This window comes from Helianthus annuus, chromosome 1 (assembly GCF_002127325.2).
Source record: "Helianthus annuus cultivar XRQ/B chromosome 1, HanXRQr2.0-SUNRISE, whole genome shotgun sequence".
Classification (NCBI taxonomy): Eukaryota; Viridiplantae; Streptophyta; class Magnoliopsida; order Asterales; family Asteraceae; genus Helianthus; species Helianthus annuus.
The window spans coordinates 64,755,844-64,767,605 of NC_035433.2; the positions used below are offsets into that span (position 1 = coordinate 64,755,844).

Consider the following 11,762-nt stretch of genomic DNA (forward strand, 5'->3'; position numbering starts at 1 on the left):
CATGTGGATTCTATTTGAGAGTGTAAGTAGTTTTGGTGAATAGTGTCATTTGTATAGATTTATGCATGAAATAGAAATCCCGATCACTAAGTTTATTTCCTCATTTATATGGATTTACGCAACGTTCATTGTGATCATTAATCGCGATCATAAGTTCAAGATTTGCATCGAAGTTGTGATCGCAAAACACACAAAGAATCTCTGGAGATTGAAGGCTGATTGTGCAGGATCAGATAAAAAAACATCCATCAAAGTTGTTATCGCAATTTCACATATACTGAGGTGTGGGATGAGAGTTCAAGCCATGTCCCTCTACAGGTTCGAATGTTTTTACTTAATTAATTTCAAATTAGTTTTTCGGTGTGTTGTATTTGCTTCGAATATTTTTCTAAAGTAAATTCAAATTAGTTTTTTAGTGTACTGTATTTGCTTCCCTAAGAGTAATGTATATATAAAAAGGTTAGTTAAAAGAAATCATAAAATATAAAATATAGATAACTAATCAAAACCTTTCGTATGTTTTGATCATAAATTTTTAAAATATGATATTCATTTACCAATTAACAATTTAGAAATTGATATATCATTTTACATTCTTTGTGGTATTCTTTCTAAAAGAGGAATGATCATTTGAAAAGAAACTTAATTAAGGTGAATTACAACTCTTAATTGCAAAGGGAAAAAAATAAAAGAATCACTTCTAATCAAAAGTAGGGGGTTGTGCCCGCATGCCATGGATGACGTTGCTGGATCTTAATTTGTTGGGCTTTGTTTATTACGAATTTCATAAGCTATCGGGAGGGTTCACGAATCGTAAACATAAAGAGAAAACACACAAAATAAAAGTAATACTATGCCGAAAAGTTTATTGACACGTCCTCAGAAAAAAAAACCCTTAAAAACTGAATTAAATAGTAAAGGAAAACAATCCGTCCGTTATAGAAACCGAAAGCGAAAACCATAAACTAAAAGTCTTAAGATATCCAAAATGATGTTGATATCAGTTTGAGTTTGATTTGTGAGTTTTTATTTTTAATTATCTAAATACGGAAAAACTTTTTCACCAAATTAAATTCAGCAATTAAAAAGTTGTTTAGATAAACAGTTTTAAAAAAAATAGTTAATAGTAAGTGAAAATAAAATAAAGACATAAAAATAAAAAAAACACAAAAATAAATTAAATAGTTAAGCTAAACAATAATAAAATTGTTATGTTAAATCTGAACTAAATAATTAAAGGAAAAACAGAAACCCTTCAAAATCATTAAATAAATATGTACTGCAAAATTAATCAGGATTTTTTAAATATTAACTTTTCTCGTATTAATTAATTTGAAAGACTTGGATAATGATAATAATTCCAAATCCTTATATGAATATCCGAAAGAGTGGTATAAATAAGATACTATACAAACCCTAGTACACTACTCGCTTTCAAAACCAAAACCATCGTACTTTTTCTTCGATCTGGTGAGTGCTACTTGTTTACTTTGTTAAGAAATAAGGAGTTACGCAATGGAGAAGTATACAAAAATCATGGAAATTGGACGTGGGTCGTATGGTGTTGTGTGGAAGGCGATGAACAAGCAAACCGGTGAAGTGGTTGCCATCAAGAAACTCAACAATGAGTACAAGACGAACGAAGACAGCATGAACCTGCGAGAAGTTAAATCACTCATCAAGATTGTGAATCATCCGAATATCGTAAAGCTCAAGGAAATAATAAGAGAAAACAACACGCTGTTCTTGATATTCGAATACATGGAAGGCGATCTCTACCAACTTATGGTTGAACGAACAAAGCCTTTTACAGAATCCGAGATTAGAAACATGTGCTTCCAAATCCTTCAAGGTCTAGCATACATGCACCACAAGGGTTACATGCACCGTGATCTCAAACCGGAGAACATTCTTGTTTCCAAGAATATACTAAAGATTGGTGATCTTGGTTCTGCCCGAGAGACAAATGGTGAACAGCCATACACCCATTATAATGTTACAACGTTATGCTATCGCGCCCCAGAGGTTTTTCTACGATCTCCGTGTTACAACTCTTCGGTTGATATGTGGGCATTTGGTGCAATCATGGCTGAGTTATACACCACCCAAGCAGTTTTTGATGGTTCTTCTGATGCGGATGTAATGCAAAAGATATGCGGCGTGTTAGGCACCCCAACAGAAAGTACATGGCTCTCGGGATTGGATCTTGCAAGAAATGTGTTATATCGGTTTCCAGATTTTCCTGGCATGCGGTTTTCTGAGTTGTTGCCGACCGCAAGCTCTGATGCGGTTAATTTGGTTGCTTCACTTCTTTCATGGTGTCCAAGTGATAGGCCGACAGCCATGGAAGCGCTTCAGCATCCTTTCTTCCATGGCTGTTATTGTGTGCCGCCAACAATCCGCCTTGAAGACACCTTCCTTAATTCGGTGCCGCTAGTGTTCAAAATGGCTAAGCAACGGGAGTTGTTGAAAGAGAAAAGAAGCTTGACTAGTTGTGGGAGTGGACTGGAAAAACTGGATTCAAATGAAGATCAGATTCTTATGCTGCAATCAATAAATTTCTTTGACTTTATGGAGTAAGAAGAATTACTATGAACTCATAGAAATTGACTGTCAACGTTGTTTAAGGTTTTAATTTAGGTTGTAAACTTGTACTTTAATTTGTTTTGGTATGTTGTTTAAGGTTTTAATTAGTTTGTAAACTTGTACTTTAATTTGTTTTGGACTTTTGGTATGAAGTGGATCACAAATTGAGGTCAGATTTTCTTGATGTGTGTTTCTCTATTGGGTCTATTGACATTCACATTCACAAATGAATATAAAATAGACATATATATATATATATATGATTGCATAATAAACAAGTTATAATATAATAAATGATAAATAGAAGTAATTTATATTAAAACATTCACTACTATATGACTCTCCTTTCTCCTCAACACTATCTGTAAATTGCCATTAACTCGGTAGCAGACTAGTGTGCATGGTGTGTGACATTCGAAATTTTTGATGTAATATTTATGGATGTTTTATTTTGTTTAAAAGATGAGAAATTATTATTCATGTTATCTTGGTATGTATTATATTTTTATTTGTTGAGAAGAGGGTTTAATTTGAAAATATTTAATTTTGTGTCTAAAATTTAAATTCTTATAAGAATTCGTGTAGTGTGTGTGAAAAACCCAGCCAACTCAGCATCTAAAGGCGTCACACACCATTCCGGTGTGTGCGATACCCCAACGTTAAGCGAAATTGGATGTAGGGGTTTTTAAAAGTGAACAAATTATTTTTTATGAATAAATGTGTATTTTAGTTATATTATAGATGTGGGATGTAAGTTTAAATCAATGTATAGTGAAGGCGTTAATCTTGAATTAAGGAGATTAGGATCAATTATGGGTTATAGATAATTATGATGGATTATTTATTGAGTTTTTTTATATTTCATTTAGGGATAATTGTTAGTTTTAATTAATATATGGTTTATCTAGGAGTTTATTAATTTATATAAATATAAATAGAGTTTGAGACGGGTTAGGACTAGATTGAGTTTAGTATAAATAAATGGTTAGAGTTATTGTATTTGTGTATTTTTATTGATAAATAATAAAAAGAGTCAAGTGGAGTTCGTTCAAACCCTATTTGTGTGTTCGTTCAAGGGTCGGATTTCCAACAATTGGTATTGAAGCTTTACAATTTTTAGAGTCGTTATACGAGAATGGGGAGTCGCCCCTTGTGGGGTTGCAACGACGGTAAACTGACGGAGTGACTAAAGACGGAAAATAGAAAAAAAGGTTTGGCAGTGAGGGAAAAAAGGTCGGAAATCAATGAAGACCGAAAGGTGTTATGGTTCGAGAAATAATAGTAGTTCGATTGTTTCTTTGATGTCGTGTGGGCTGTAAAAGAAAGTTCATGCGTAGGAAGATGTTTAATCGGGCCACAAGTGAAGTATAGGGGTTACTAGGGTTGTTCAGAATTCGTTTCGAAATTGAAAATTTTGAAATTCGATTTAGTTCGATTCGATTATCAAGAATTCGCTTCCATTATAAAAAATTCGAATTCGATTTAATTCGAGTCAAAAATATCGAATACGAATTTATAATTTTAAATTCGATTCGAAATTCGAATTAAACATATACATATTTATTTGTTATATTTATATATAATGGATGTATAACTTTTATTGTGTTAGATTATAAATTAATCAAGTATTAAACGAACCATTACCAAACCCATAATTTATATGAATTTATTACATATTTTAACTGAATTTGAACCAAAACAAAATTATTCGAAATTTGATACGGATCGAATTGGCTGGTTCTTAATCGAATACAAGTTGAAGAAAAAATAAAAATAATTCAAAAATTCGATATTCGATTCTATAAACACCCCAAGAGGTGGCTACGTGTCACATGTTAATGTGATAGTGGATCAATGGAATTAAGTTTATATTTAAAAAAGTTAAAAACTTGAGGGCCAAGGGAATAATGTTGGTGAAGGCTGCAAAGTCACATGGGTGAAACTTGATTGCCATGGACAATGGAAAGAAAGAAAAAGGAAAAAAGGGTGTTTTAATTTTTCTTTTGGTGGAGACGATTCAACATTAGAAGGGTTCAAGGTCGGGTTCGAATGCTTCTTAGCCGTGTAAGAAAAATGGTGAGTGTTCTTTTTCTACGACAGGTATAAAAAAACCAACTTACTTGGGTGCATCAGAGACAAGACAGCAGGGGCTGAATGGGGTTCGATTAGCAACCGCAGAAGAGAAAATAGCGGTGGCTTGTTGTGTTGGCGGTCGATAGCAAAGGGTGCAGATCGATTAACAAAGTTTTTCATGTACCGATCAAGGTTACTTTCTTTACGTTTTTCAGAAAGGGAAAAAAGGTGAACTGTGGTTCGAGTCAGCGGGTGTCACAGGGGAAGTACTGTTGGGATGACGATGGTGACCAGTGATCAGTTCATTTCAGTTTAGCGGTGATAGCTTCACGCATTAGCAATTTCAATCCAGATAAGATCAAGACCTGGTCTTTCCCGCCAAGGATAAGAACGGAGTAACTGGTGTAGGTTGTTCTTTTAGCAGAAGTATCTGATCGGACTAGCGGGTAGACGGACGGAAGAAGATTCGTCAAAGTGGGAGGCTTTGAATCTTGTCGTGTCTAGCAAGAAAAGAATAAAACAGTAGAAGTGGGGAGCTTGTTTTTTCTTTGATCAGTGGTCAAGAACGTTGTAGTTCTGGTGGCCCGGGTAGAGGGATGCCAAACTTGGTCAAGAAATTGAAGTTATGGATAATGGTATGGATGTGAAGAAATTGGCCTAATTCAAGATTGCGGGGAATAATGAAGGGCGTTAATCTTGAATTAAGGAGATAAGGATCAAAGACGGGTAATAGATAATTATGATGGATTATTTATTGCGTCTTTTATATTTCATTTAGGGAACAGTAGAAGCGGGGAGCTTGTTTCATGTTGTTGTATGTCGGCCTTTTTCTAGCTCCTTGCTAACTAGTTGGATGTTTCTGGCTTTTCTAATAGAAGTTTGCTGATAAAAATAGTAATAAAAAATAAGAATTTTATACCCCCTAATAATAGCACAGCGGAAGTCTTGGAGTTAAAATATTATTACAAAAATAATGTCCGAGTGTTCAAAATAATAATTACTGACCGCTTGTAATAAAGATCCACAGGCGGATTGAAAATGTACAAAAATGAGATGATCAGAATACTAGGCTTTATGTAAAGGAGTTGCAAATTCCTCTTCTAACATTACCAGACAACTTCCAACCTATTTACGTATTCTTGCAACCTGTAACTTAGTCTTTTGAAAATACGTCAGTTTACACTGGTAAATACAAATAACTAACACATTTTGAAAACATTTCAAAAATCATTTTAGTGCACAAGGCGCATGATTTTATAAATAACTTGCGACAATTCAAAATGATCTTGTATACAGTTTTACTTGCCTGTTAATACATATGGGGCCCAATACTAAACACCGATAACATGATTAACCGGCACGCCACTTAAACCCACAAGGGGTGTATCCCCAATTAATTGGTAAGAAAAACATTTTATAATAGCATTAGCATTTGTCAGGTGTATGCCTACACCCCGTGCTTAGTCGTGGCCATTAGTAACTTAAATGAGCCGAGGATATCCAGGACACGGTCGCGTTAACCCACAATGTTTAAGTTATTAGACAAAATAGATTAAAATGGGTTATGAATATTTTGTAGTCATAATCCAAGATATGATCCCATACCCGACCAAGCGATAATAATATACCGTATCCCAAGCCCGTATAGGGAAAATAGGTTAAGAGTATTTACCTGAGCTAAAACTCCTCTTATAAATGCAAGAATTATAAATAGCTCAGCCGTAATCAATTAACTAAGGTTGATTGCAATTTACTGGAAGGCCCTAGTCTGGAATGATGGTATAATTAACCAATTAGAATGTTAACGGGTCCTATTCAAGTCATAGACTTGGACCGGTTAACTTAAACTAAAGAAAACATTATGATACGCTTGATTAAGCGATGACCAGAATCGAATGTAGTTTAAACCCAACAAGTACTAAGACTTGTATAATATGGGTAAACAATATACATTATGGAATTTGAAGTAAAAATGATAAGAATTGACCCGTTTCGCTAAAGTTACGTAAACTAGTTACACAAGCTTAACCGTACGCATATAAGCGATATTGGGTAACCGGATGAGTCATAAACAAATTCTATATGCCAATATACTTTAAATAAGTTGTAGCATCAGAAGGTTATCAACTTATATAACCATTAAGGTTTTAAAATCAAAATATGCACCATAAAGGCATTTTAGTCATTAAGCGACATAGTTTAAGAACTTGCATATAAAATCTGAGTTATGATCAAGTACCTTCTGTGAAAACACTTTAAGTATGTTATAATATCAGTCGGTAATAAGTTTTGAATAATAGTTATGGTTAAAAACCATACTATGCGCCAAAAGGGCGTTTGGTCATTATAGAACATAATTTATGATCATATATCAAAACTCAGGTTATGAACAACTTCATAATACCAAAATATGTTATTTATAATAACATATCAGTAGATAATTAGTTTTGTATAGTATTTATGGTCTATAACCATATTATGTGCCAAAAGGGCATTTTCATCATATTATAACATAATTTAGGAACTTGTAAAAAAACCCAGGTTATGAACAGAATTATAATACCAAAACGTGTTAATAATAATAATAATAATAACATATCAGTAGGTATTTATTTTGTAAGTTCATCTTTGATTAAAACCAAGTTTTATGCAAAAAGGGCATTTTGGTCAAAGTTAGGCATTTTATAGAAACTTGCATATAAACTCAGAATCTGATTATGATCATGTAGTATAACCTCAGAGGGTTATCCTACATTATAATGTGATCATAATACAACTTAAACTAAGTAGCTAACTATGCTAAATCGGGTCAGAATCGAAAGTCAAAGCAGAAGTCAAACTGCTCGACTTTCGGTTGCGAACCGACCTTAAAACTGGAAATGACGGGCTGAACATGTTTTACATGTTCTGATATTAATTACCCACTTATTTAAGTGTCAAAACATAGTTTATAACATTCATATGATCGGTTTATAAAGTTTACGAAAAACTGACTTTTGACTTTTTAAATAATTAAACTTTGACCCGTCAATTGACCAAGTTAACGTGATTTTCAGGATGTGCCCTTTTGAGGGATTAACACCTACCTAATTACGATCACGTAGCTATATTCGACTCGAACAATGGCTGGACCATAATGGTCTGACCAAAAGTTAAAGCAAAAATCGATTTTGTTTGACTTTCGGCTATAAAAGCCTATAAAACGAAAAATGCACAGGAGAGGAACACTTACAAGTGATCCTTGGACGAAATAGAATTAAGTTGGATGCTCCTTTCAGCTAGGAACTTCCAGAGGATGGAGATAGAATGAATTTCAAGAAGGTGCAAGTTGTGAAGTGTGAAACGGACACCTATTTATACTTGAATGGGATGTTTGAGATTGTTCCAGGTGTTAGCAGGTGTTAGAGGATCACTACAAGTGTCCTAGAACGTGGCATGAGCAGCCATGAAGCCCATGGTTTCGTATAAGTGGTTTCATGCAGGTTCGCTTGATGCCCAAACAAAAATTCATAGCTGGCAACTTTTTACGGACCGTAGGGGGATCCCTTTGCGATCTGTAAAGACCATGCGCACACCTGGTTCTCCGCTCCTTTGTGGACCGTATAGACTAAAGGTCTACGGTCCGTATACAACGAACAAAGACCATTTTTTTACAAGTTTCCACCTTTAGTCCCTCCATATTCATACTTTCAAATATTGACAAAAATAGTCCCTCTCGTCCAACATTTGGCACAAATGAGAGTATGGACACGTGTCAGTACATTACCGGACATGAATTTACGAAGTGTTACAACCTCACCCCCTTAAAAGAAATCTGGACCTCGAGATTTTATTCAAAAAGATGGGAGGTACTTTTGTCGCATAGTGGACTCAACCTCCCACGTATATTCGGGGCCTCTATGGGCATCCCATTTAACCTTTACAATAGGTATAAATTTCCTTCGGAGCTTCTTAACCTGTCGATCTTCAATCGAAATTGGTTTCTCAGCGAACCTCAGGTTTTCATCAATCTACACATCTTGATGTGACATTGCTAGCGACTCATCGGCTAGACATTTCTTCAAATTACAAATGTGGAACACATTGTGAATTCCACTAAGCTCCTCCGGCAGGTTTAGCTTATAAGCTACAGACCCGACACATTCGATTATCTCGAATGATCCTATATATCTTGGGCTTAACTTTCCCTTCTTCCGAAGCGCATCACACCTTTCCAAGGTGATACCTTCAGCAAAACTTTGTCCCCTACTTGGAACTTAAGAGGTTTACGCCTCTTGTCAGCATAGCTTTTCTGCATGTCCCTGGCAACTTTGAGACGATCATGGATTTGCACTATCCTTTCCATGGTCTCCAGGACAATCTCTGATCCTGATAGTTGGGCTTCCCCAACTTCAGCCCAACAAACGGGCGTTCGACATTTATTCCCATACAAGGCCTCAAAAGGAGCAGCCTTGATACTCGTATGGTAACTAGTATTGTAGGAGAATTCTTTTGGGGGAATGGTCATCCCAACTACCACCCAAGTCGATCACACATTCCCTAAGCATGTCTTCCAAAGTTTGAATTGTACGCTCACTCTGTCCATCTGTCTGAGGATGGTAAGTCGTACTGAAGTTTAATCATATGCCTAATGATTGCTGGAAACTTTTCCAGAAATGTGAAGTATATCTAGTATCTCTATCAGATACAATAGATATTGGCACACCATGCAGGGACACATCCTCGTCCACATATAACTTGGCCAACTTGTCGGAGATATGCTTCTCCTTTATGGGCAAGAAATGAGCTGACTTAGTCATTCTATCCACAATAACCCAAATCGTGTCATTACCACATTTGGTCGTAGGTAACTTGGTAATCAAATCCATAGTTACCGTGTCCCACTTTCATGTGGGAATTTCAAGCTGTTGTAGAAGTCTTGACGGCTTTTGATGCTTAGCTTTAACTTGTGAACACGCCAGACACTTAGCTACATAGGTGGCTATGGATTTCTTCAAACCCATCCAGCAATAGTTCTTCTTTAAATCTTGGTACATTTTGTCACCTCCAGGGTGAACAGAATATTGAAACCCAGGTTCAACCATTGAATCTAAGAATTCCATCTTTCCTAGGTGACAATTGATCAACACTTCCACCCAATCCTTCACTAGGAAGGTTAGATTACGCATCCAATAGCTTCTCATTCAAGCTAGACCTGAATTTGAACCATCACCAAATGGGTTACTAAAATCAGAACCATACCCATCATTGGGTCCCTGCCTCCTATGATTGATCAAGTCAGCCATCCGGTCAGTCAACTGATCGACCACTTGATCCAAACGTTGATCCACTCGCGCCGTAAGTCGTTGCTCCAACTCCCGTTCATACACTTCATCGAGCGGTCGTTCTCCTTGGAGGCATTTTGAGCGAGAAATTCGGCTCTGATACCAACTGATGTAGCGTGTGTTATGATAACGAAGAACAAATCACGTTGATACTACGAATACCAATGATTATCTTCCCCAAACCCCCAAAATTCAACCAAAAGGGCAGAGAATTTGAAGTGAAAAGTGATTAAAATCGAAATTGATTTTTGACCGTTGGAATTACAAGAACAATACATAAATAGAGACTGAAATTCAAAATGGGCCACAAAAAGGCCATGGACCAAACACAAGCCCAAAAACAAAATGCATAAAACACCGAAAAAACATAAAAAATGTCCAAAACTCCCATTAGAATGCATTTTCTGTGGCGAAACTTAGACAAGGCCTCTTTGGGGCCTTGCCACGACGTGCTCCTCGTTTCAAGCTTCGATTTGACTGGTCGAACGCCTAAAATGGAGACCCATGGCCAAAGTTATGCTTGTTTTCGTCAATCACCCTTGGAAGCTCGATCATGGGCCTCCAAAAATGTCATGGCCCAATCCTCTATACTTGGGCCTGCATCAGCAGCTAAAGTGTCGAATCATCCTGAAAATTGTTTGTTGGGTGTGTTCCTAGATGGGCTCAAAGAAGAGCTCAAAGCCAATATCATAATTCATAAACAAAGGATGGTGTATGACGCCATGAGTTTAGCATTGGAGTATGAATCCAAGGTTGGTCGTTCCAAACCCGAAAAAATGATGACTCTGAGACCCAATCCTAAATCCACCAAACTAAACCCGAATCCGCAACAACTCTCCAAACTCCAGGCACAACCACCAATAAACCACATGTTCGAATCTCATATACAAAAAACCGCAACCGGTTTTTGAAGGGGAATGTTTTAGACTTGAGGTAACAAATATGGGACGGAACACAAGTGCAAAACGGGCACCTTAAAAATTGTTGATAATATAGAACACCAACAAAGGGAATGAGTGACAGGCACCCACAACTCTCTTGATGTCTTGGCTGAGATTAGACTTCATGCACTTTTGGGTCAGTCACCTACATCAACTATGAAATTCATGGTACTTTGGATACAACTAGAATTTTAATTTTGGTGGATAGTTGCTCAACACACAATTTCATTTTGGATAAGTTGGTTCATGAACTAGAACTCATTACCCAATTTGTGACTCCTTTTGGTGTGCAAATCGGGAACTATGATATAATCAGCTTTGCAAGGATGACACCCTGCAACTCTCTAATCTTCAAATAACCCAAGAATTTTACCCGTTTACGTTAAGGGGTGAGTTGGTACTCAGTATTAAATTCTTAGCCACCCTAAACACAATTCAAGCCAATTGGAATGAGATGTCAATGGTATTCACCATTTGTGGTCTAGACTACAAGTTACAATGACTACCACCAAATCTTCAAAATTCTGCCACTTTCCACCATCTCACACTCAAACCCTTTTAGAAACACTTTACAGAAGCTGGTAAGGCAGGTTCATTATCCTCAACTCGAGGACAAGTTATTTTATAGGGGGGGGAAGTAATGATAAGGGCCCGATAAAAGTTTATACAAAAAGGAAGAAAAATTTAGAAGTGGATGGATTTGGAAAGATCCTTAGAGTGGTTACAATTTCTGATGGGATCCCATATTTATCCACTAAATCAAATGCATAATTACCTCCATGACTAATCTAAGCATGTATCTTAAAGACAAAAATAATGGGGAAGTTCCAGCAACTTT

General features: G+C 36.2%; 1 protein-coding gene across 1 annotated transcript; it reads left to right on the plus strand.

Moving 5' to 3' along the window:
* Nucleotides 1–1,474: 1,474 nt before the first annotated feature.
* On the plus strand, nucleotides 1,475–2,649 carry LOC110936745 (cyclin-dependent kinase F-4). Its single transcript, XM_022179162.2, has one exon. The coding sequence runs from the start codon at nucleotides 1,516–1,518 to the stop codon at nucleotides 2,578–2,580; it is 1,065 nt and encodes a 354-aa protein (XP_022034854.1). The 5' UTR covers nucleotides 1,475–1,515; the 3' UTR covers nucleotides 2,581–2,649.
* The last annotated feature ends 9,113 nt before the right edge of the window (nucleotides 2,650–11,762 follow it).